Source organism: Pseudophryne corroboree, chromosome 5 (assembly GCF_028390025.1).
Source record: "Pseudophryne corroboree isolate aPseCor3 chromosome 5, aPseCor3.hap2, whole genome shotgun sequence".
NCBI classification, from domain to species: domain Eukaryota; kingdom Metazoa; phylum Chordata; class Amphibia; order Anura; family Myobatrachidae; genus Pseudophryne; species Pseudophryne corroboree.
The window spans coordinates 330,246,270-330,274,136 of record NC_086448.1 but is presented as its reverse complement, the minus strand read 5'-3'; the positions used below and the strand labels follow the sequence as shown (position 1 = coordinate 330,274,136).

At 45.5% G+C, this 27,867-nt stretch overlaps 1 protein-coding gene across 1 annotated transcript in view; it reads left to right on the top strand.

Moving 5' to 3' along the window:
• NPSR1 (neuropeptide S receptor 1) overlaps window positions 1-27,867 on the top strand; it is a 791,066-nt gene that overhangs the window by 257,048 nt on the left and 506,151 nt on the right. Inside the window, exon 2 of the mRNA XM_063924892.1 lies at window positions 1,454-1,595. Within this exon, the coding sequence (XP_063780962.1) occupies window positions 1,454-1,595 (142 nt within the window). The remainder of the gene's footprint in view (window positions 1-1,453; window positions 1,596-27,867) is intronic.

Sequence of the window (27,867 nt, the reverse complement as noted above, 5' to 3'; positions counted from 1 at the left end):
ACTTACTCGGCATCTGCGATCAGTTCAGTGCTTGGCGTTCCTGGTTTGACGTCACAAACACACCCAGCGTTCGCCCAGACACTCCTCCGTTTCTCCGGCCACTCCTGCGTTTTTTCCGGAAACGGTAGCGTTTTTTCCCACACGCCCATAAAACGGCCTGTTTCCGCCCAGTAACACCCATTTCCTGTCAATCACATTACGATCGCCAGAACGATGAAAAAGCCGTGAGTAAAATTCCTAACTACAAAGCAAATTTACTTGGCGCAGTCGCAGTGCGGACATTGCGCATGCGCATTAAGCGGAAAATCGCTGCGATGCGAAGATTTTTACCGAGCGAACAACTCGGAATGAGGGCCTATATCTGCACTGAGTTAATACTCCATACATTGCTATAACCATCCCAATTTGTGGACACTGTTTATCAGATATATCTATGTTTTTTTCAGAGTATATACAAATTTTATAAGTCTTTCATATATTGTGTACCAGTTTTTTATTGGTGTGTTATTATTTTAGTAAATATATTTTATATATCTTGGTTGTCAGCTCTCCACAATTATGGTATACTAACAACACTGTAAGCGCAGCCAATCTTTTTTCTTTTTCTCTTGCATAAATTACCAAAGGCACATACACAGTGCTTTTTTGGCTGCGCTTCATTGTTGTTTGAACCAGTTATCAATATCTTTAGGCGCTTTAAGCAGATTTGCCTTGTTTAGGTCTAAAGGTGTGTACACACGGTAAGATATTTTCTTCCGATTCTGACTATATAGTCAGAATCGGAAGAAAATATAGTGCAGATCGCAAGGTGACAGTCACCTTGCGATCCCGATCCGATGCCGATGCGCGGCCCCGCGCGGTCGGCATCGGAAGAAAAAATAGGCTGTGCAGGCAAGTCAATCCTGACTATCTCTATAGAAGAGATAGTCAGGATTGAAATCGCACATAGCCAGCATCGCAAGCACAGTTATTATGTGCTTGCGATACTGGCTAAGTGCCGACCCGGCCCCCTGTCGCACGGTGAGAATCGGATAAGTCCGAATCTCACCGTGTGTATGCACCCTTAGTTCTGCCTGGCACATTCCACTGTGAGGTCTGACCCAGACCCTAACCCCCCTAAAACCTGGTCAGTATCCAACTGGACCACCTCATGCTGGTTTCATCTCAATTGGTGCAGGGGTGTTTGAATGCATAACTGGACAAACAAACAAACAAACAGACCATTGTATTTATATATAAAATATGGCCCCAAAAGGGGTAGATATTTTTAGTTTAAATACCGCCAGTGTTTTAAGTTGGATAATGAAGGTTATGTATACCAAGCTTGGTCCAGATCCATCAAGCCCTGTAGGAGCCTATGTAGAACAAATATACATATATATTTTCACTTTTATATATAGATGTAGCTCAAGGTTTTAATAAATTAAATAGACAATTATTTTTTACTTTTTAGACTGAACAGCTGATCACACTTTGGATTTTGTTTGTCATCATCATAATTGGAAACTCTGTTGTCTTATACCTTACATGGAAGGAGAAGATTCGGAAGAGAAAATCTCGCATGACTTTTTTTGTTACACAACTTGCCATTACAGGTAAGAACTAAAAAGTGTACAATTTACAACATTGGTAGTAAACAAACTTATCAACCATGATGTCTCAGAATTTGCTCTCAAATAACTTTTTTAATATAGTGAAACTGGAGTTTCATGGCATTCAATCATTTCTATAGGAAAAGTATAGACGTATAGATCTGCAACATGATTTGATATAATATGGGTTCTTAAAAGTGCTGATTATATAATTATATTAATTTAACTCTAGTTGTGTAGCACTGATGTTTTTTTTAGAACTACAGTACATTTTGTCAAAATTTGCATTTGGCAAAAATGATAAAACATTAGCAAATGTTGCTAGTGTGACTTATAAAGTTTAAATAATCATATAATGAGTAATGCATGTTCAGGATATCATTAGGTATTAAACGTGGTATTATGTTATGGATTTTAATAAGATTTCAATATATATGTATTAGTGAACTCGTTAAAACGTATATGACATTTGGGTGTACTGTATTTTACGTACAGTTTAAGCAAAAAAAAGTGTGCATCAGTATTTAGTATACAGTTTCATAAACTGTATAATTATTTATTTATTATTTATTACCAGTTATTTATATAGCACACACATATTCCGTAGCGCTGTACAGAGAATATTTGCCCATTCACATCAGTCCCTGCCCCAGTGGAGCTTGCAATCTATATTCCTTATCATATATTTTTTGGGAGCCAATTAACCTACCAGTATGTTTTTTGGGGATAATAGAATAAAAAGCCTACAATATATGTATACTAACAATAGATGTGCTAAACCTATAAAATACATGCATATAATCTATATTGAGAAAGGGGAAAAAAATCTTTAAACTGAGGTTTTGAAGTGTTTTCCTGGCAGTTTTTCATCCTACTAATTTACTAAGGTCAAACCTATAGCAAAATTCTTGCTTAGAACATAAATCACTGTCCCTTTTTTTGCTTTGTTTTGCAGTAATAAAATATTAACCACTAGGGTATATATTTACTAAAAGTCGATTTTGGTTTTCAGACGATTTTCAGTAATTTTCTGTAGCAGGTATTTACCAATGTCAAAATCGACTCAAATCTGCTTGAAATCGACTGGAATAGAACTTTACACTTAAACAGAACTACAACAGAACCTTCAATACTTTCACATAGAGTTCAATTCCTAACCTACTGTATATTTGTTAATAGTTGATCAAAATCAACTGAAAATTTACCACAAATCACCATTTTCAATAGAACCATCAGAAACAGTTCAATTTGATTTTCTTATACGTCCTAGAGGATGCTGGGCTAACCATAAGAACCATGGGGTATAGACGGGATCCGCAGGAGACATGGGCACTTTAAGACTTTGAATGGGTGTGAACTGGCTCCTCCCTCTATGCCCCTCCTCCAGACTCCAGCTTTAGAATTGTGCCCAGGCAGACTGGATGCACACTGAGGAGCTCTACAGAGTTTCTCGGGAAAAGACTTTTGTTAGGTTTTTTATTTTCAGGGAGACTGCTGGCAACAGTCTCCCTGCTTCGTGGGACTTAGGGGAGAGAAGTCAGACCTACTTCTAGTGAGTTTAAAGGATCTGCTTCCTGGCTACAGGACACCATTAGCTCCTGAGGGTCTGATCGCTAGGTACGCCTAGATGCTCGTTCCCAGAGCCAGATGTCAGAAGACAGGTGAGTAGAAGAAGCAAAGAAGACTTCGGTGACGGCTTCTGAGGTTGCGCGCCATGCTCACACTACACAGCGGCACTACAGGGTGCAGGGCGTGGGGGGGGGGGCGCCCTGGGCAGCATATAAACCTCAAAGGAGACTGGCTATAGGAGACATAGTGCCCGGGGCACTGTCCTAACCCCTGCCCGTATAAATATTTATTTAGAAATAGCGGGACTGAAGCGCGCCATTACCGGGGCGGAGCTTAGCCCTCACAGCTGACAACAGCGTCATTTTCTCTACAACAGGCTGCAGAGACGCTGGTCCTTCCTCACACTGCTGCATAAGTATCAGGGTGAAAAACGGGGGGTCACAGTAAATTTGGTGCAATATATGTGTGTTATAAAGGCGCTGCAGGTCTGAGGCATTGTTTAGTGTTGTCAGAACTGTTGGTGAAGCGCTGGGTTATGAGCTGGCAAACTCTCTCTGTGTCTCTCTGTCAGACTTTAGGTGGGTCTGTCCCCTATATGCCCAGTGTGTTTGTGAGTGGTGAATACACGTGTGTCGGCATGTCTGAGGCAGAGTGCTCTTCCCAGGAGGAGACTGAATTAGTGACACAAACGGCTGTGGGAGTGACCCTGTCGGACCGCCGACTCCTGATTGGGTAAATGTGTCGAATGCTTTGAATGCAAATGTGGCTCTTATTAATAAGAGATTGGATAAATCTGAGTCTCAGAACCAGGCATGGAAGAAATCTGTGGAGGATGTGTTGTTACAAGGCCAGACCCCCTCGGGGTCACAAAAGCGTTCGTTTGCTCAGTTGGCAGACACAGATACCGACACGGACTCTGACTCCAGTGTCGACTACAGTGATACCAGATTAGATCCAAAATTGGCAAAGAGCATTCGGTACATGATTGTGGCGATAAAATACGTATTACATATCTCAGAAGACCCTCTTGTTCCTGATAAAAGGGTCTGTATGTATAAGGGAAAGAAACCTGAGGTAACGTTTCCTCCCACTCATGATCTGAACACTCTATTTGAAAAGTTTTGGGAAAATCCGGACAAAAAGTTTCAGATTCCCAAAAGGATTCAGGTTGCGTATCCGTTTCCCTTGGGGGATAAGGAAAAGTGGGAGTCATCCCCCATTGTGGACAAGGCTCTATCATGGCTGTCCAAAAAGGTGGCTCTTCCGTCCCATGACACGGCAGCCCTTAAGGATTCTGCGGATCGGAGACAGGAAACTACATTGAAATCCATTTATGTCACCACAGGTACACTGCGCAGGCCTGGGTGAGTAGTGCTATCGAAAAATGGGCTGATAGCTTGTCTTCTGAGATAGATACCCTGGATAGGGATAGCGTTCTCTTGACACTAGGTCATATCAGGGACGCTGCAGCCTACCTAAAAGAAGCTGGAAGGGATATCGGCCTTTTGGGTTCGAAAGCCAATGCCATGGCAGTCTCAGCTAGGAGAGCATTGTGGATTCATCAATGGAATGCTGCTGCTGATTCTAATAGAAATATGGAGTCTCTACCATATAAAGGTGGTGTCTAGTTTGGTGACGGTCTCGCTGATTTGGTATCTACGGCTACCGCGGGTAAGTCATCCTTTTTACCTTATGTTCCTGCACAACAAAAGAAAACACACCACTATCAGATGCAGTCCTTTCAGCCCAATAAATACAAGATAGGCCGAGGTTCTCCTTCCTTGCTAATAGAGGAAGGGGAAAAGGTAAAAGATCACCGGCAGTGGCAGGTTCCTAGGACCAGAAGTCCTCCCCGGCTTCTGCCAAATCTACCGCATGATGCTGGGACTCCTCTGCGGGAGTCCGCACCAGTGGGGGCACGTCTCAAACTCTTCAGTCAGTTCTGAATTCGTTCGACCCTGGACCCATGGGTTTTGGAAATAGTGTCCCAGGGGTACAAACTAGAGTTTCAAGACGTTCCCCCTTGCCGATTTTTCAAATCAGCCTTACCAGCTTCTCTTCTGGACAGGGAGGTGGTACGCGACGCAATACAAAAGTTGTGTCAAAATCAGGTCATTATCAAGGTTCCCCCGTCACAACAGGGAGAAGGATTTTATTCGAGCTTATTCGTGGTCCCGAAGCCGTATGGCTCGGTCAGACCAATCCTGAATCTAAAATCCCTCAATTTCTACCTAAGAAAATTCAAATTCAAGATAGAATCTCTCCGGGCAGTGATCTCCAGTCTGGAGGAAGGGGATTTTATGGTGTCGGTGAATATAAAGGATGCCTACTTGCATGTTCCCATCTATCCTCCGCATAAGGCTTACCTGAGGTTTGTAGTTCACGATTGTCATTAACAATTTCAAATGTTGCCGTTTGGTCTGTCCACGGCTCCGAGGGGTTTCACAAAAGTAATGGCGGGAATTATGGTTCTCCTGCGCAAGCGAGGAATCACAATTATCTCGTACTTGGACGATCTCCTGATAAAGGCGAGATCCAGGGACCAATTGCTGCAGAACATGGCGATCTCCCTAACAGTTCTGCAACAACATGGTTGGCTCCTAAACTTGCTGAAATCACAGTTGGTGCCGACGACTCGGCTGTCCTTTCTGGGAATGATTCTGGACACAGAATTACAGAGAGTTTTTCTTCTAGTGGAAAAGGCTCTGGAAATTCAGAACCTGGTCAAACAAATTCTGAAACCGGCAAGAGTGTCAATCCATCAATGCACACGGTTGCTGGGGAAAATGGTGGCAGCTTACGAGGCCATTCAGTTTGGCAGATTCTATGTCAGGGTGTTTCAGTGGGATCTGTTGGACAAGTGGTCCGGATCCCACCTTCACATTCACCGAAGGATAATCCTGTCTTCCAAGACCAGAATCTCGCTCCTGTGGTGGCTGAACAGCTCTCACCTCCTAGAGGGGCGCAGGTTCGGGATCCAGGACTGGATCCTAGTAACCATGGATGCGTGTCTCCGAGGCTGGGGTGCAGTCACACAGGGGAAAAACTTCCAGGGAAGATGGTAAAGCCAAGAAACTTGTCTACACATAAACGTTCTGGAGTTAAGGGCCATTTACAACGGCCTTCTTCAAGCGGAACATCTTCTGCGCAATCTGCCCGTCCTGATTCAATCAGACAATGTAACAGCTGTAGCGTACATAAACCGCCAGGGCGGAACAAAAAGCAGAGCAGCAATGGCAGAGGCCACGAAAGTTCTACGTTGGGCAGAAAAACATACAAGCGCTCTGTCAGCGATCCTCATTGTTCCAGACTGGCCAAGGAGGGCTTGGTATCCAGATCTTCAGGAATTACTCATAGGAGATCCCTGGCCTCTTCCTCTACGAAAGGATCTGTTACAGCAGGGGCTGTGCGTGTATCAAGACTTACCGCGGCTACGTTTGACGGCGTGGCGGTTGAACGCCGGATCCTAGATCGAAAGGATATTCCCTGTGAAGTCATTCCCACACTTCTTCAGGCTAGAAAAGGGATAACGTCTAAACATTACCACCGTATTTGGAGAAAATATGTGTTTTGGTGCGAATCCAGGAAGGCTCCTATGGAAGAATTTCAGTTAGGACGTTTTCTCCATTTTCTACAAGCAGGTCTGGATGCGGGCTTAAAGTTGGGCTCAATTAAAGTACAGATTCAGCCTTATCGGTTTTCTTTCAAAAACAATTGGCCTCCCTTCAAGAAGTTCAGACTTTCGTGAATGGCGTGTTGCACATCCAACCTCCTTTTGTGCCTCCAGTGGCGCCATGGGATCTTAATGTGGTGTTGCAGTTCCTTCAATCACATTGGTTTGAACCTTTACAGAAGGTAGAGTTGAAATTTGTCACTTGGAAAGTGGTCATGCTGTTGGCCTTGGCATCAGCAAGGCGGGTATTGGAGTTAGCGGCCTTATCTCACAAGAGCCCTCATTTGATCTTCCATGAATATAGAGCATAGTTGAGGACTCGTCAACAATTTCTGCCGAAGGTGGTGTCGACGTTCCACATGAACCAACCTATTGTGGTGCCAGTGGCTACTGAAGTCTTAGTGGAGTCGAAGTCTCTCGATGTGGTCAGAGCTTTAAAAATGTATGTCGTCAGAACGGCTCAGATTAGGAAAACGGAGGCTCTGTTTGTCCTGTATGATACCAAAAAGATTGGGGCTCCTGTTTCCAAACAGACTATTGCACGCTGGATTTGTGCTACAATTCAGCGGGCTCATTCTATGGCTGGATTGCCGTTACCGAAATTGGTGAAGGCCCATTCTACTAGGAAGGTGGGCACGTCCTGGGCGGCTGGCCGGGGGGTCTCGGCATTTCAACTTTGCCGAGCAGCTACTTGGTCGGGTTCAAACACTTTTGCTAAGTTTTACAAGTTTGAACCCTGGCCAAGGAGGACCTCATGTTTGGTCACTCGATGCTGCAGAGTCATCCGCACTCTTCCGCCCGTTCTAGAGCTTTGGTATAACCCCATGGTTCTTATGGTTACCCCAGCATCCTCTAGGACATATGAGAAAATAGAATTTTAATACCTACCTGTAAATCCTTTTCTCTTAGTCCGTAGAGGATGCTGGGAGCCCGTCCCAGTGCATACTGTATCTGCAGTTATTAGTTATGGTTACACACAGGTTGTGTTATATTTATAGTCAGCCTGTTGCTGGTCATGCAGTTGGCTTGAGTTCTGTTGAATGCCATGTTACGTGACGTGTTTGTGGTGTGAGCTGGTATGTATCTCACCTTAGTTTAACAATAATTCCTTTCCTCGAAATGTCCATCTCCCTGGGCACAGTTCCGATAACTGGCGTCTGGAGGAGGGGCATAGAGGGAGGAGCCAGTTCACACCCATTCAAAGTCTTAAAGTGCCCATGTCTCCTGCGGATCCCGTCTATTCCCATGGTTCTTATGGTTACCCCAGCATCCTCTACGGACTAAGAGAAAAAGATTTACCGGTAGGCATTAAAATCCTATTTTAAATTATGTGGAATTGTCTGAAACCTCAATACGTTGGAAAAAAAACATGAAAGAGAAGCATGTAGGGCACTCCGGCTGCATAAATCATGACATCTAATGGCACAACGATGATTTAAAGAAACAGTTGATATGCAAATTAGTGTAGGAATGAAGGTGATGGGACAGTGCATGTGGCCAATAGGAATGCTTTTGTATAATTTTGTCTATTTTAGGTAGATTTTTTTTATTGATTTTTGGACAATTTTGGGTGAATAGAACACATTTAGAACTTTAAATAGAACTCACATCACCCAGTGATTTCAAAAAATGAAACTCAAAATGGAATTTTAGTAAATTAGCTAATTTGAATAGAAACAGTGGGGGTAATTCCAAGTTGATCGCAGCAGGAATTTAGTTAGCAATTGGGCAAAACCATGTGCACTGCAGGGGAGGCAGATTTAACATGTGCAGAGAGAGTTAGATTTGGGTGGGTTATTTTGTTTCTGTGCAGGGTAAATACTGGCTGCTTAATTTTTACACTGCAATTTAGATTGCAGATTGAACACACCCCACCCAAATCTAACTCTCTCTGCACATGTTAAATCTGCCTCCCCTGCAGTGCACATGGTTTTGCCCAATTGCTAACTAAATTCCTGCTGCGATCAACTTGGAATTACCCCCCGTGTACTTCATTTTGTGAGAATGTTGGTTCTATTCTAGTTGATTTTAAATAGAACCAAAATGTACTTTTCGTAAATATACTAGTGATGAGCGCCTGAAATTTTTCGGGTTTTGTGTTTTGGTTTTGGGTTCGGTTCCGCGGCCGTGTTTTGGGTTCGACCGCGTTTTGGCAAAACCTCACCGAATTTTTTTTGTCGGATTCGGGTGTGTTTTGGATTCGGGTGTTTTTTTCAAAAAACCCTAAAAAACAGCTTAAATCATAGAATTTGGGGGTCATTTTGATCCCATATTATTATTAACCTCAAAAACCATAATTTCCACTCATTTTCAGTCTATTCTGAATACCTCACACCTCACAATATTATTTTTAGTCCTAAAATTTGCACCGAGGTCGCTGGATGACTAAGCTAAGCGACCCTAGTGGCCGACACAAACACCTGGCCCATCTAGGAGTGGCACTGCAGTGTCACGCAGGATGTCCCTTCCAAAAAACCCTCCCCAAACAGCACATGACGCAAAGAAAAAAAGAGGCGCAATGAGGTAGCTGTGTGAGTAAGATTAGCGACCCTAGTGGCCGACACAAACACCGGGCCCATTTAGGAGTGGCACTGCAGTGTCACGCAGGATGTCCCTTCCAAAAAACCCTCCCCAAACAGCACATGACGCAAAGAAAAAAAGAGGCGCAATGAGGTAGCTGTGTGAGTAAGATTAGCGACCCTAGTGGCCGACACAAACACCGGGCCCATCTAGGAGTGGCACTGCAGTGTCACGCAGGATGGCCCTTCCAAAAAACACTCCCCAAACAGCACATGACGCAAAGAAAAAAAGAGGCGCAATGAGGTAGCTGACTGTGTGAGTAAGATAAGCGACCCTAGTGGCCGACACAAACACCGGGCCCATTTAGGAGTGGCACTGCAGTGTCACGTAGGATGTCCCTTCCAAAAAACCCTCCCCAAACAGCACATGACGCAAAGAAAAAAAGAGGCGCAATGAGGTAGCTGTGTGAGTAAGATTAGCGACCGTAGTGGCCGACACAAACACCGGGCCCATTAAGGAGTGGCACTGCAGTGTCACGCAGGATGTCCCTTCCAAAAAACCCTCCCCAAACAGCACATGACGCAAAGAAAAAAAGAGAGGCGCAATGAGGTAGCTGTGTGAGTAAGATTAGCGACCCTAGTGGCCGACACAAACACCGGGCCCATCTAGGAGTGGCACTGCAGTGTCACGTAGGATGTCCCTTCCAAAAAACCCTCCCCAAACAGCACATGACGCAAAGAAAAAAAGAGGCGCAATGAGGTAGCTGTGTGAGTAAGATTAGCGACCGTAGTGGCCGACACAAACACCGGGCCCATTTAGGAGTGGCACTGCAGTGTCACGCAGGATGTCCCTTCCAAAAAACCCTCCCCAAACAGCACATGACGCAAAGAAAAAAAGAGGCGCAATGAGGTAGCTGTGTGAGTAAGATTAGCGACCCTAGTGGCCGACACAAACACCGGGCCCATCTAGGAGTGGCACTGCAGTGTCACGCAGGATGTCCCTTCCAAAAAACCCTCCCCAAACAGCACATGACGCAAAGAAAAAAAGAGGCGCAATGAGGTAGCTGTGTGAGTAAGATTAGCGACCGTAGTGGCCGACACAAACACCGGGCCCATTTAGGAGTGGCACTGCAGTGTCACGCAGGATGTCCCTTCCAAAAAACCCTCCCCAGACAGCACATGACGCAAAGAAAAAAAGAGGCGCAATGAGGTAGCTGTGTGAGTAAGATTAGCGACCCTAGTGGCCGACACAAACACCGGGCCCATCTAGGAGTGGCACTGCAGTGTCACGTAGGATGTCCCTTCCAAAAAACCCTCCCCAAACAGCACATGACGCAAAGAAAAAAAGAGGCGCAATGAGGTAGCTGTGTGAGTAAGATTAGCGACCGTAGTGGCCGACACAAACACCGGGCCCATTTAGGAGTGGCACTGTAGTGTCACGCAGGATGTCCCTTCCAAAAAACCCTCCCCAAACAGCACATGACGCAAAGAAAAAAAGAGGCGCAATGAGGTAGCTGTGTGAGTAAGATTAGCGACCCTAGTGGCCGACACAAACACCGGGCCCATCTAGGAGTGGCACTGCAGTGTCACGCAGGATGGCCCTTCCAAAAAACCCTCCCCAAACAGCACATGACGCAAAGAAAAAAAGAGGCGCAATGAGGTAGCTGACTGTGTGAGTAAGATAAGCGACCCTAGTGGCCGACACAAACACCGGGCCCATTTAGGAGTGGCACTGCAGTGTCACGCAGGATGTCCCTTCCAAAAAACCCTCCCCAAACAGCACATGACGCAAAGAAAAATAAAAGAAAAAAGAGGTGCAAGATGGAATTGTCCTTGGGCCCTCCCACCCACCCTTATGTTGTATAAACAAAACAGGACATGCACACTTTAACCAACCCATCATTTCAGTGACAGGGTCTGCCACACGACTGTGACTGATATGACGGGTTGGTTTGGACCCCCCCCCCCAAAAAGAAGCAATTAATCTCTCCTTGCACAAACTGGCTCTACAGAGGCAAGATGTCCACCTCATCATCATCCTCCGATATATCACCGTGTACATCCCCCTCCTCACAGATTATCAATTCGTCCCCACTGGAATCCACCATCTCAGCTCCCTGTGTACTTTGTGGAGGCAATTGCTGCTGGTCAATGTCTCCGCGGAGGAATTGATTATAATTCATTTTAATGAACATCATCTTCTCCACATTTTCTGGATGTAACCTCGTACGCCGATTGCTGACAAGGTGAGCGGCGGCACTAAACACTCTTTCGGAGTACACACTTGTGGGAGGGCAACTTAGGTAGAATAAAGCCAGTTTGTGCAAGGGCCTCCAAATTGCCTCTTTTTCCTGCCAGTATTAGAGATGAGCGGATTCGGTTTTACTCGGTTTTACTCGGTTCTCAAAACCGAATCTTATTGGCTATCCAAAACACGTGACATCCGTGAGCCAATAAGATGTCGTTTTGAGAACCGAGTAAAACCGAGTAAAACCGAATCCGCTCATCTCTAGCCAGTATAAGTATGGACTGTGTGACGTGCCTACTTGGATGCGGTCACTCATATAATCCTCCACCATTCTTTCAATGGTGAGAGAATCATATGCAGTGACAGTAGACGACATGTCCGTAATCGTTGTCAGGTCCTTCAGTCCGGACCAGATGTCAGCATCAGCAGTCGCTCCAGACTGCCCTGCATCACCGCCAGCGGGTGGGCTCGGAATTCTGAGCCTTTTCCTCGCACCCCCAGTTGCGGGAGAATGTGAAGGAGGAGATGTTGACAGGTCGCGTTCCGCTTGACTTGACAATTTTGTCACCAGCAGGTCTTTGCACCCCAGCAGACTTGTGTCTGCCGGAAAGAGAGATCCAAGGTAGGCTTTAAATCTAGGATCGAGCATGGTGGCCAAAATGTAGTGCTCTGATTTCAACAGATTGACCACCCGTGAATCCTTGTTAAGCGAATTAAGGGCTCCATCCACAAGTCCCACATGCCTAGCGGAATCGCTCCGTGTTAGCTCCTCCTTCAATGTCTCCAGCTTCTTCTGCAAAAGCCTGATGAGGGGAATGACCTGACTCAGGCTGGCAGTGTCTGAACTGACTTCACGTGTGGCAAGTTCAAAGGGCAGCAGAACCTTGCACAACGTTGAAATCATTTTCCACTGCGCTTGAGACAGGTGCATTCCACCTCCTATATCGTGCTCAATTGTATAGGCTTGAATGGCCTTTTGCTGCTCCTCCAACCTCTGAAGCATATAGAGGGTTGAATTCCACCTCGTTACCACTTCTTGCTTCAGATGATGGCAGGGCAGGTTCAGTAGTTTTTGGTGGTGCTCCAGTCTTCTGTACGTGGTGCCTGTACGCCGAAAGTGTCCCGCAATTCTTCTGGCCACCGACAGCATCTCTTGCACGCCCCTGTCGTTTTTTAAATAATTCTGCACCACCAAATTCAAGGTATGTGCAAAACATGGGACGTGCTGGAATTTGCCCAGATTTAATGCACACACAATATTGCTGGCGTTGTCCGATGCCACAAATCCACAGGAGAGTCCAATTGGGGTAAGCCATTCCGCGATGATCTTCCTCAGTTGCCGTAAGAGGTTTTCAGCTGTGTGCGTATTCTGGAAAGCGGTGATACAAAGCGTAGCCTGCCTAGGAAAGAGTTGGCGCTTGCGAGATGCTGCTACTGGTGCCGCCGCTGCTGTTCTTGCGGCGGGAGTCCATACATCTACCCAGTGGGCTGTCACAGTCATATAGTCCTGACCCTGCCCTGCTCCACTTGTCCACATGTCCGTGGTTAAGTGGACATTGGGTACAGCTGCATTTTTTAGGACACTGGTGACTCTTTTTCTGAGGTCTGTGTACATTTTCGGTATCGCCTGCCTAGAGAAATGGAACCTAGATGGTATTTGGTACCGGGGACACAGTACCTCCAACAAGTCTCTAGTTGGCTCTGCAGTAATGATGGATACCGGAACCACGTTTCTCACCACCCAGGATGCCAAGGCCTCAGTTATCCGCTTTGCAGTAGGATGACTGCTGTGATATTTCATCTTCCTCGCAAAGGACTGTTGGACAGTCAATTGCTTGGTGGAAGTAGTAAAAGTGGTCTTACGACTTCCCCTCTGGGATGACCATCGACTCCCAGCAGCAACAACAGCAGCGCCAGCAGCAGTAGGCGTTACACGCAAGGATGCATCGGAGGAATCCCAGGCAGGAGAGGAATCATCAGAATTGCCAGTGACATGGCCTGCAGGACTATTGGCATTCCTGGGGAAGGAGGAAATTGACACTGAGGGAGTTGGTGGGGTGGTTTGCGTGAGCTTGGTTACAAGCGGAAGTGATTTACTGGTCAGTGGACTGCTTCCGCTGTCACCCAAAGTTTTTGAACTTGTCACTGACTTATTATGAATGCGCTGCAGGTGACGTATAAGGGAGGATGTTCCGAGGTGGTTAACGTCCTTACCCCTACTTATTACAGCTTGACAAAGGGAACACATGGCTTGACACCTGTTGTCCGCATTTCTGTTGAAATACCTCCACACCGAAGAGCTGATTTTTTTGGTATTTTCACCAGGCATGTCAACGGCCATATTCCTCCCACGGACAACAGGTGTCTCCCCGGGTGCCTGACTTAAACAAACCACCTCACCATCAGAATCCTCCTGGTCAATTTCCTCCCCAGCGCCAGCAACACCCATATCCTCCTCATCCTGGTGTACTTCAACACTGACATCTTCAATCTGACTATCAGGAACTGGACTGCGGGTGCTCCTTCCAGCACTTGCAGGGGGCGTGCAAATGGTGGAAGGCGCATGCTCTTCACGTCCAGTGTTGGGAAGGTCAGGCATCGCAACCGACACAATTGGACTCTCCTTGTGGATTTGGGATTTCGAAGAACGCACAGTTCTTTGCGGTGCTACTGCTTTTGCCAGCTTGAGTCTTTTCATTTTTCTAGCGAGAGGCTGAGTGCCTCCATCCTCATGTGAAGCTGAACCACTAGCCATGAACATAGGCCAGGGCCTCAGCCGTTCCTTGCCACTCCGTGTGGTAAATGGCATATTGGCAAGTTTACGCTTCTCCTCCGACAATTTTATTTTAGGTTTTGGAGTCCTTTTTTTACTGATATTTGGTGTTTTGGATTTGACATGCTCTGTACTATGACATTGGGCATCGGCCTTGGCAGACGACGTTGCTGGCATTTCATCGTCTCGGCCATGACTAGTGGCAGCAGCTTCAGCACGAGGTGGAAGTGGATCTTGATCTTTCCCTAATTTTGGAACCTCAACATTTTTGTTCTCCATATTTTAATAGGCACAACTAAAAGGCACCTCAGGTAAACAATGGAGATGGATGGATACTAGTATACAATTATGGACGGACTGCCGAGTGCCGACACAGAGGTAGCTACAGCCGTGGACTACCGTACTGTACTGTGTCTGCTGCTAATATAGACTGGTTGATAAAGAGATGTAGTAGTATGTATGTATAAAGAAGAAAGAAAAAAAAACCACGGGTGGGTGGTATACAATTATGGACGGACTGCCGAGTGCCGACACAGAGGTAGCTACAGCCGTGAACTACCGTACTGTACTGTGTCTGCTGCTAATATAGACTGGTTGATAAAGAGATGTAGTAGTATGTATGTATAAAGAAGAAAGAAAAAAAAACCACGGGTAGGTGGTATACAATTATGGATGGACTGCCGAGTGCCGACACAGAGGTAGCTACAGCCGTGGACTACCGTACTGTACTGTGTCTGCTGCTAATATAGACTGGTTGATAAAGAGATGTAGTAGTATGTATGTATAAAGAAGAAAGAAAAAAAAACCACGGGTAGGTGGTATACAATTATGGACGGACTGCCGAGTGCCGACACAGAGGTAGCTACAGCCGTGAACTACCGTACTGTACTGTGTCTGCTGCTAATATAGACTGGTTGATAAAGAGATGTAGTAGTATGTATGTATAAAGAAGAAAGAAAAAAAACCACGGGTAGGTGGTATACAATTATGGACGGACTGCCGAGTGCCGACACAGAGGTAGCTACAGCCGTGGACTACCGTACTGTACTGTGTCTGCTGCTAATATAGACTGGTTGATAAAGAGATGTAGTAGTATGTATGTATAAAGAAGAAAGAAAAAAAAACCACGGGTAGGTGGTATACAATTATGGACGGACTGCCGAGTGCCGACACAGAGGTAGCTACAGCCGTGGACTACCGTACTGTACTGTGTCTGCTGCTAATATAGACTGGTTGATAAAGAGATGTAGTAGTATGTATGTATAAAGAAGAAAGAAAAAAAAACCACGGGTAGGTGGTATACAATTATGGACGGACTGCCGAGTGCCGACACAGAGGTAGCTACAGCCGTGAACTACCGTACTGTACTGTGTCTGCTGCTAATATAGACTGGTTGATAAAGAGATGTAGTAGTATGTATGTATAAAGAAGAAAGAAAAAAAAACCACGGGTAGGTGGTATACAATTATGGACGGACTGCCGAGTGCCGACACTGAGGTAGCTACAGCCGTGAACTACCGTACTGTACTGTGTCTGCTGCTAATATAGACTGGTTGATAAAGAGATGTAGTAGTATGTATGTATTAAGAAGAAAGAAAAAAAAACCACGGGTAGGTGGTATACAATTATGGACGGACTGCCGAGTGCCGACACAGAGGTAGCTACAGCCGTGGACTACCGTACTGTACTGTGTCTGCTGCTAATATAGACTGGTTGATAAAGAGATGTAGTAGTATGTATGTATAAAGAAGAAAGAAAAAAAAACCTCGGGTAGGTGGTATACAATTATGGACAGACTGCCAAGTGCCGACACAGAGGTAGCTACAGCCGTGAACTACCGTACTGTACTGTGTCTGCTGCTAATATAGACTGGTTGATAAAGAGATGTAGTAGTATGTATGTATAAAGAAGAAAGAAAAAAAAACCACGGGTAGGTGGTATACAATTATGGACGGACTGCCGAGTACCGACACAGAGGTAGCTACAGCCGTGGACTACCGTACTGTGTCTGCTGCGACTGGATGATAAATAATGATATAAAAAATATATATATATCACTACTGCAGCCGGACAGGTATATATTATATAATGACGGACCTGCTGGACACTGTCTGTCAGCAGAATGAGTTTTTTATAGAATAAAAAAAAAAACACCACACAAGTGAAGTCACACGACGAGTGTTTAACTTTTTCAGGCAATCACAATATAGTATACTACTAACTATACTGGTGGTCAGTGTGGTCAGGTCACTGGTCAGTCACACTGGCAGTGGCACTCCTGCAGCAAAAGTGTGCACTGTTTAATTTTAATATAATATGTACTCCTGGCTCCTGCTATAACCTATAACTGGCACTGCAGTGCTCCCCAGTCTCCCCCACAATTATAAGCTGTGTGAGCTGAGCACAGTCAGATATATATACATAGATGATGCAGCACACTGGGCTGAGCAGTGCACACAGATATGGTATGTGACTGAGTCACTGTGTGTATCGTTTTTTTCAGGCAGAGAACGGATATATTAAATAAAACTGCACTGTCTGGTGGTCACTGTGGTCAGTCACTAGTAAACTCTGCACTCTCTACACTTCTACAGTACTCCTAAGCTCCAGTAAATCAGGTCAATCTCTCTCTCTCTCTCTCTCTCTTCTAATCTAAATGGAGAGGACGCCAGCCACGTCCTCTCCCTATCAATCTCAATGCACGTGTGAAAATGGCGGCGACGCGCGGCTCCTTATATAGAATCCGAGTCTCGCGAGAATCCGACAGCGTCATGATGACGTTCGGGCGCGCTCGGGTTAACCGAGCAAGGCGGGAGGATCCGAGTCTGCTCGGACCCGTGAAAAAAACCATGAAGTTCGGGCGGGTTCGGATTCAGAGAAACCGAACCCGCTCATCTCTAAAATATACCCCCAGATTTCTCAAGTTGCAGCTTTGCTACTACTGGTGCTTCCTAGCATTAAATACGCTCGTGCTTTCTACCATTAAATACAAAGGGCAGTGCTGGACAGATTTTAGGTATTGTATCTGTGCAGCAAGTTTGCAATGGTTGCATCAGGTCAGTTTTTTTTACACCAATGGAGATTTACAGTAAAGTATGTTTGGTTCATTCTGGAAAGTCAAAACAACCTTTTGAAATTTCTGTAGTTTGGAGGTGAAACCTGAACTTATTATTAAACCCAGTGGGGTCTTTGGTTGATAAATACCTAACTTTTGTGTATGTACTGCCAGAAAATTCTAACATAACATTTAACCATAAATAGAAACAATTTAAATGCCAGATTAATATATTAAAATGTGAACACTACACATTTACAGATAGTGGGTAATTATTGATGCAGTACTATTTTCATACAGGACTGTATTTATTGTAGTCACCATTATCAAATCTAGAAAGTGTTTATCACAATTTATTTTACTGTAAATTCTAGGATTGACTATAATTTAACCTGGTCAAACATCTTCATTGGAAAGATTACATTTACTGAGATTTCTCTCATGTAGACTGTCCATGTCAAGTTCCTGACTTTTTTGTAGCATTGTTTTTTCATGTGTTCTTTTCCTACAAACAAATGGCTATTTAAGTACATAGGTGGTCATTCCGAGTTGTTCGCTCGGTAATTTTCTTCGCATCGCAGCGATTTTCCGCTAATTGCGCATGCATATGCACCGCAATGCGCAGGCACGTTGTATGGGTACAAAGCGGATCGGTGCTGTGCGGTGGATTTAGCTAAGAATCCATTTGCACAGTCGATCGCAAGAAGATTGACAGAAAGAAGGCGTTTGTGGGTGTCAACTGACCATTTTCAGGGAGTGGTTGGAAAAACGCAGACGTGTCCAAGTGTTTGCAGGGCGGGTGTCTGACGACAATTCCGGGACCGGACAGGCTGAAGTGATCGCAGCGGCTGAGTAAGTTCAAACCTACTCAGAAACTGCACAAAACTTTTTTGTACCGCTCGCCTGCACAAGCGTTCGCACACTTGCAAAGCGAAAATACACTTCCCCATAGGCGGCGACAATCTGATCGCAGCGCTGCAAAAAAATAGCCAGTGAGCGCTCAACTTGGAATGACCCCCAATGTAACCATACTAGGTGTCTTTATCCTTATTAATATCTAGATCCTAATTCAGCAAAGGAGACTAAAAAAAAATCTACAGTAGATAAGTATCCTTAATATGCCTGATATAGGTAGAAAGGTGTTTTGATTTGATGGATAAAAGATTACCACAATGAGGCATAAGATAATACCAGGTGCCAGAGGCAAAATAGACGATGGTGCTTCCTTCCTCCTTACTTCCACCACCAACACCCCAGCAGCTAGGGCTGAATTAATGGTCTCATGGCCCTGGGGCTGAAAATGATTAAGGGCCTGTTGTGATAAGCAGAGGAGCTGTGACCAGAGGGGTTCAGTATGAATGACCACTGGACGGGATGCTGGCAGTTGCAATACTGACTACTGGCATCCCGACAGGGTCGAGGTAAGTATGTACCCCTCTACCATCTAACCCTCCCTTCCCCGAGCCAGCCCTATTCTCCCCCCTTAGAGTCTAACCCTAATTTCCACCTGGTGATGCCCTAACCCACACCCCCTTCCCCATGCCCTAACCCTCCCCCCTAAGTGCCTAAACCTAACCTTTCCCCCGGTGGTGCCTATTTCTCCCCCTCCATTTTGTCTTAACTTAACTCCCCGGGTAGCGCCTAAACCTACATCCCCATCCCCCCCTGACTCTAACCCTAACCCGCCCACTATACTTAGAATCAGAATGCTGGTGGTTGTGATTCTGGCATCAGCCTCCTGACCCTGTCAGGATTCCGGCATCAGCAGTCTGATGAGTGTCGGTATTCCGAGTGCCGGGATCCCAACAGCAGACAACTTTACCACATCCTGACCAGAGCTATGTTGGTGTGGTTAGTGCCATGTAGGTGTGTACTATTATTGAGGCATTTCACAAACACTGGTAAAAGCTTCTGCCAAGTTCATATAGCCAGACACAAGCAGTCACATGTATGTACTATAGTGCTTTACCACTAAATTGCATTAAGGGCCTATAAGAAATGATCAGTAATGCATAGAGATAAGTTACTCAGGGAAAATAAAACACTGGCCACATAACTGCCACCTGAGGTGTTCCTAAGTGACACCAAGTACACAGTTTAGCACAGAACAACATTAGATCAGATTATCAGCATGTGAGAGGTTTCAATCAAAACCTATGAATCCAGTAATTACAGCTGTTGTATACATGCACAAAGACACATACGCCACATATACATATACACACAAACACAATCACATAAAGTATGCACATACACACAGCTACCAGGGACGTGCGGTGAGGTAAATGACTCAGGAGGCACTGGCTAGCACTAGAGATGTGCACCGGAAATTTTTCGGGTTTTGTGTTTTGGTTTTGGGTTCGGTTCCGCGGCCGTGTTTTGGGTTCGAACGCGTTTTGGCAAAACCTCACCGAATTTTTTTTGTTGGATTCGGGTGTGTTTTGGATTCGGGTGTTTTTTTCAAAAAACCCTAAAAAACAGCTTTAATCATAGAATTTGGGGGTCATTTTGATCCCAAAGTATAATTAACCTCAATAACCATAATTTCCACTCACTTTCAGTCTATTCTGAACACGTCACACCTCACAATATTATTTTTAGTCCTAAAATTTGCACCGAGGTCGCTGGATGACTAAGCTCAGCGACCCAAGTGGCCGACACAAACACCTGGCCCATCTAGGAGTGGCACTGCAGTGTCACGCAGGATGGCCCTTCCAAAAAACACTCCCCAAACAGCACATGACGCAAAGAAAAAAAGAGGCGCAATGAGGTAGCTGTGTGACTAAGCTCAGCGACCCAAGTGGCCGACACAAACACCTGGCCCATCTAGGAGTGGCACTGCAGTGTCAGGCAGGATGGCCCTTCCAAAAAATACTCCCCAAACAGCACATGACGCAAAGAAGAAAAAAAAGAGGCGCAATGAGGTAGCTGTGTGAGTAAGCTAAGCGACCCTAGTGGCCGACACAAACACCTGGCCCATCTAGGAGTGGCACTGCAGTGTCACGCAGGATGGCCCTTCCAAAAAACACTCCCCAAACAGCACATGACGCAAAGAAAAAAAGAGGCGCAATGAGGTAGCTGTGTGAGTAAGCTCAGCGACCCTAGTGGCCGACACAAACACCTGGCCCATCTAGAAGTGGCACTGCAGTGTCAGGCAGGATGGCCCTTCCAAAAAATACTCCCCAAACAGCACATGACGCAAAGAAAAAAAGAGGCGCAATGAGGTAGCTGTGTGACTAAGCTCAGCGACCCAAGTGGCCGACACAAACACCTGGCCCATCTAGGAGTGGCACTGCAGTGTCACGCAGGATGGCCCTTCCAAAAAACACTCCCCAAACAGCACATGACGCAAAGAAAAAAAGAGGCGCAATGAGGTAGCTGTGTGACTAAGCTCAGCGACCCTAGTGGCCGACACAAACACCTGGCCCATCTAGGAGTGGCACTGCAGTGTCACGCAGGATGGCCCTTCCAAAAAACACTCCCCAAACAGCACATGACGCAAAGAAAAATGAAAGAAAAAAGAGGTGCAAGATGGAATTGTCCTTGGGCCCTCCCACCCACCCTTATGTTGTATAAACAGGACATGCACACTTTAACCAACCCATCATTTCAGTGACAGGGTCTGCCACACGACTGTGACTGAAATGACTGGTTGGTTTGGACCCCCACCAAAAAAGAAGCAATTAATCTCTCCTTGCACAAACTGGCTCTACAGAGGCAAGATGTCCACCTCATCATCATCCTCCGATTCATCACCGTGTACATCCCCCTCCTCACAGATTATCAATTTGTCCCCACTGGAATCCACCATCACAGCTCCCTGTGTACTTTGTGGAGGCAATTGCTGCTGGTGAATGTCTCCATGGAGGAATTGATTATAATTCATTTTAATGAACATCATCTTCTCCACATTTTCTGGAAGTAACCTCGTACGCCGATTGCTGACAAGGTGAGCGGCGGCACTAAACACTCTTTCGGAGTACACACTTGTGGGAGGGCAACTTAGGTAGAATAAAGCCAGTTTGTGCAAGGGCCTCCAAATTGCCTCTTTTTCCTGCCAGTATACGTACGGACTGTCTGACGTGCCTACTTGGATGCGGTCACTCATATAATCCTCCACCATTCTTTCAATGGGGAGAGAATCATATGCAGTGACAGTAGACGACATGTCCATAATCGTTGGCAGGTCCTTCAGTCCGGACCAGATGTCAGCATCAGCAGTCGCTCCAGACTGCCCTGCATCACCGCCAGCGGGTGGGCTCGGAATTCTGAGCCTTTTCCTCGCACCCCCAGTTGCGGGAGAATGTGAAGGAGGAGATGTTGACAGGTCGCGTTCCGCTTGACTTGACAATTTTCTCACCAGCAGTTCTTTGAACCCCTGCAGACTTGTGTCTGCCGGAAAGAGAGATACAACGTAGGTTTTAAATCTAGGATCGAGCACAGTGGCCAAAATGTAGTGCTCTGATTTCAACAGATTGACCACCCGTGAATCCTTGTTAAGCGAATTAAGGGCTCCATCCACAAGTCCCACATGCCTAGCGGAATCGCTCTGTGTTAGCTCCTCCTTCAATGTCTCCAGCTTCTTCTGCAAAAGCCTGATGAGGGGAATGACCTGACTCAGGCTGGCAGTGTCTGAACTGACTTCACGTGTGGCAAGTTCAAAAGGTTGCAGAACCTTGCACAACGTTGAAATCATTTTCCACTGCGCTTGAGACAGGTGCATTCCACCTCCTATATCGTGCTCAGTTGTATAGGCTTGAATGGCCTTTTGCTGCTCCTCCAACCTCTGAAGCATATAGAGGGTTGAATTCCACCTCGTTACCACTTCTTGCTTCAGATGATGGCAGGGCAGGTTCAGGCATTTTTGGTGTTGCTCCAGTCTTCTGTATGTGGTGCCTGTACGCCGAAAGCGTCCCGCAATTCTTCTGGCCACCGACAGCATCTCTTGCACGCCCCTCTCGTTTTTTAAATAATTCTGCACCACCAAATTCAAGGTATGTGCAAAACATGGGACGTGATGGAATTTGCCCATATTTAATGCACACACAATATTGCTGGCGTTGTCCGATGCCACAAATCCACAGGAGAGTCCAATTGGGGTAAGCCATTCTGCGATGATCTTCCTCAGTTGCCGTAAGAGGTTTTTAGCTGTGTGCGTATTCTGGAAAGCGGTGATACAAAGCGTAGCCTGCCTATGAAAGAGTTGGCGTTTGCGAGATGCTGCTACTGGTGCCGCCGCTGCTGTTCTTGCGGCGGGAGTCCTTACATCTACCCAGTGGGCTGTCACAGTCATATAGTCCTGAGTCTGCCCTGCTCCACTTGTCCACATGTCCGTGGTTAAGTGGACATTGGGTACAACTGCATTTTTTAGGACACTGGTGAGTCTTTTTCTGAGGTCTGTGTACATTTTCGGTATCGCCTGCCTAGAGAAATGGAACCTAGATGGTATTTGGTACCGGGGACACAGTACCTCAAACAAGTCTATAGTTGGCTCTGCAGTAATGATGGATACCGGAACCACGTTTCTCACCGCCAAGGATGCCAAGGCCTCAGTTATCCGCTTTGCAGCAGGATGACTGCTGTGATATTTCATCTTCCTCGCAAAGGACTGTTGGACAGTCAATTGCTTGGTGGAAGTAGTAAAAGTGGTCTTACGACTTCCCCTCTGGGATGACCATCGACTCCCAGCAGCAACAACAGCAGCGCCAGCAGCAGTAGGCGTTACACGCAAGGATGCATCGGAGGAATCCCAGGCAGGAGAGGACTCGTCAGAATTGCCAGTGACATGGCCTGCAGGACTATTGGCATTCCTGGGGAAGGAGGAAATTGACACTGAGGGAGTTGGTGGGGTGGTTTGCGTGAGCTTGGTTACAAGAGGAAGGGATTTACTGGTCAGTGGACTGCTTCCGCTGTCGCCCAAAGTTTTTGAACTTGTCACTGACTTATGATGAATGCGCTGCAGGTGACGTATAAGGGAGGATGTTCCGAGGTGGTTAACGTCCTTACCCCTACTTATTACAGCTTGACAAAGGCAACACACGGCTTGACAAATGTTGTCCGCATTTCTGTTTAAATACTTCCACACCGAAGAGCTGATTTTTTTGGTATTTTCACCAGGCATGTCAATGGCCATATTCCTCCCACGGACAACAGGTGTCTCCCCGGGTGCCTGACTTAAACAAACCACCTCACCATCAGAATCCTCCTGGTCAATTTCCTCCCCAGCGCCTGCAACACCCATATCCTCCTCATCCTGGTGTACTTCAACACTGACATCTTCAATCTGACTATCAGGAACTGGACTGCGGGTGCTCCTTCCAGCACTTGCAGGGGGCGTGCAAATGGTGGAAGGCGCATGCTCTTCACGTCCAGTGTTGGGAAGGTCAGGCATCGCAACCGACACAATTGGACTCTCCTTGTGGATTTGTGATTTCGAAGAACGCACAGTTCTTTGCTGTGCTTTTGCCAGCTTAAGTCTTTTCATTTTTCTAGCGAGAGGCTGAGTGCTTCCATCCTCATGTGAAGCTGAACCACTAGCCATGAACATAGGCCAGGGCCTCAGCCGTTCCTTGCCACTCCGTGTGGTAAATGGCATATTGGCAAGTTTACGCTTCTCCTCCAACGATTTTATTTTAGATTTTTGAGTCCTTTTTTTACTGATATTTAATGTTTTGGATTTTACATGCTCTGTACTATGACATTGGGCATCGGCCTTGGCAGACGACGTTGATGGCATTTCATCGTCTCGGCCATGACTAGTGGCAGCAGCTTCAGCACGAGGTGGAAGTGGATCTTGATCTTTCCCTATTTTTGGAACCTCAACATTTTTGTTCTCCATATTTTAATAGGCACAACTAAAAGGCACCTCAGGTAAACAATGGAGATGGATGGATACTAGTATACTTATGGATGACGAGCGACTGCCGACACAGAGGTAGCTACAGCCGTGGACTACCGTACTGCGTCTGCTAGTATAGACTGGATGATAATGATATAAAAAATATATATATATCACTACTGCAGGACAGGTATATATTGTATAATAACGGACCTGCTGGACACTGTCAGCACTGCAGACTCCTAAACTACTAGTATGAAGAAGATAGAAAAAAAAAACCCACCACAGGTAGGTATACAATTATGGACGAGCGACTGCCGACACAGAGGTAGCTACAGCCGTGGACTACCGTACTGCGTCTGCTAGTATAGACTGGATGATAATGATATAAAAAATATATATATATATCACTACTGCAGGACAGGTATATATTGTATAATGACGGACCTGCTGGACACTGTCAGCACTGCAGACTCCTAAACTACTAGTATGAAGAAGATAGAAAAAAAAAAAACCACCACAGGTAGGTATACAATTATGGACGAGCGACTGCCGACACAGAGGTAGCTACAGCCGTGGACTACCGTACTGCGTCTGCTAGTATAGACTGGATGATAATGATATAAAAAATATATATATATATATCACTACTGCAGGACAGGTATATATTGTATAATGACGGACCTGCTGGACACTGTCAGCACTGCAGACTCCTAAACTACTAGTATGAAGAAGATAGAAAAAAAAAAACCACCACAGGTAGGTATACAATTATGGACGAGCGACTGCCGACACAGAGGTAGCTACAGCCGTGGACTACCGTACTGCGTCTGCTAGTATAGACTGGATGATAATGATATAAAAAATATATATATATCACTACTGCAGGACAGGTATATATATTGTATAATGACGGACCTGCTGGACACTGTCAGCACTGCAGACTCCTAAACTACTAGTATGAAGAAGATAGAAAAAAAAAAAACCACCACAGGTAGGTATACAATTATGGACGAGTGACTGCCGACACAGAGGTAGCTACAGCCGTGGACTACCGTACTGCGTCTGCTAGTATAGACTGGATGATAATGATATAAAAAATATATATATATCACTACTGCAGGACTGGTATATATTGTATAATGACGGACCTGCTGGACACTGTCAGCACTGCAGACTCCTAAACTACTAGTATGAAGAAGATAGAAAAAAAAAAACCACCACAGGTAGGTATACAATTATGGACGAGCGACTGCCGACACAGAGGTAGCTACAGCCGTGGACTACCGTACTGCGTCTGCTATAGACTGGATGATAATGATATAAAAAATATATATATATCACTACTGCAGGACAGGTATATATTGTATAATGACGGACCTGCTGGACACTGTCAGCACTGCAGACTCCTAAACTACTAGTATGAAGAAGATAGAAAAAAAAAACCCACCACAGGTAGGTATACAATTATGGACGAGCGACTGCCGACACAGAGGTAGCTACAGCCGTGGACTACCGTACTGCGTCTGCTAGTATAGACTGGATGATAATGATATAAAAAATATATATATATCACTACTGCAGGACAGGTATATATTGTATAATGACGGACCTGCTGGACACTGTCAGCACTGCAGACTCCTAAACTACTAGTATGAAGAAGATAGAAGAAAAAAAACCCACCACAGGTAGGTATACAATTATGGACGAGCGACTGCCGACACAGAGGTAGCTACAGCCGTGGACTACCGTACTGCGTCTGCTAGTATAGACTGGATGATAATGATATAAAAAATATATATATATCACTACTGCAGGACAGGTATATATTGTATAATGACGGACCTGCTGGACACTGTCAGCACTGCAGACTCCTAAACTACTAGTATGAAGAAGATAGAAAAAAAAAACCACCACAGGTAGGTATACAATTATGGACGAGCGACTGCCGACACAGAGGTAGCTACAGCCGTGGACTACCGTACTGCGTCTGCTATAGACTGGATGATAATGATATAAAAAATATATATATATCACTACTGCAGGACAGGTATATATTGTATAATGACGGACCTGCTGGACACTGTCAGCACTGCAGACTCCTAAACTACTAGTATGAAGAAGATAGAAAAAAAAAACCCACCACAGGTAGGTATACAATTATGGACGAGCGACTGCCGACACAGAGGTAGCTACAGCCGTGGACTACCGTACTGCGTCTGCTAGTATAGACTGGATGATAATGATATAAAAAATATATATATATCACTACTGCAGGACAGGTATATATTGTATAATGACGGACCTGCTGGACACTGTCAGCACTGCAGACTCCTAAACTACTAGTATGAAGAAGATAGAAAAAAAAAAACCCACCACAGGTAGGTATACAATTATGGACGAGCGACTGCCGACACAGAGGTAGCTACAGCCGTGGACTACCGTACTGCATCTGCTAGTATAGACTGGATGATAATGATATAAAAAATATATATATATCACTACTGCAGGACAGGTATATATTGTATAATGACGGACCTGCTGGACACTGTCAGCACTGCAGACTCCTAAACTACTAGTATGAAGAAGATAGAAATATAATGAATGATGGACCTGCTGGACACTGTCAGCAGAATGCGTTTATATATAGAATAAAAAAAAAAAAACACCACACGAGTGTTTAACTTTTTCAGGCAGACAATATACTGGTGGTCACTGCTGGTCAGTCACACTGGCACTCTGGCAGCAAAAGTGTGCACTGTTAAATATGTACTCCTGCTATAACTGCTCCCCAGTCTCCCCCACAATTAAGCTGTGTGAGCAGTGAGCACTACTCAGCACAGTCAGATATACATAGATGATATTATCATGCAGCACACTGAGGCTGAGCACAGATATGGTATGTGACTGTGTATCGTTTTTTTTCAGGCAGAGAACGGATTATATTAAATATTTAAATAAAACTGGTGGTCACCACTAGTATAACTATCAGCAAAACTCTGCACTCTCTGAGTACTCCTAATGCTCCAGTAAATCAAGTGTCTCACTCTCTATCTAAACGGAGAGGACGCCAGCCACGTCCTCTCCCTATCAATCTCAATGCACGTGTAAAAATGGCGGCGACGCGCGGCTCCTTATATAGAATCCGAGTCTCGCGATAGAATACGAGCCTCGCGAGAATCCGACAGCGCGATGATGACGTTCGGGCGCGCTCGGGTTAGCCGAGCAAGGCGGGAAGATCCGAGTCTGCCTCGGACCCGTGTAAAAAGCGTGAAGTTTGGGGGGGTTCGGATTCCGAGGAACCGAACCCGCTCATCTCTAGCTAGCACCAGAGCCAGGTTTACACACAATATATGAGCCCAAGGGTGCATGTGGGCATTATACACATGTGCTGCAGTATAAACTCCTGGAAATTTGGTGAGTTTTGATCAGCGATGTGCGGAAAAGATAGGCCTCACCTGCCATAGACTTTTTACACCAGAGTTTTGGCTATAAAAAATATTAGAATAATGCAAATAAGATATTTAAAACATATACTTTGTATTTTTCATATATGTTATACAGTCAAAACTCTGGTGCAGACGTTAGTATGACAGAAAA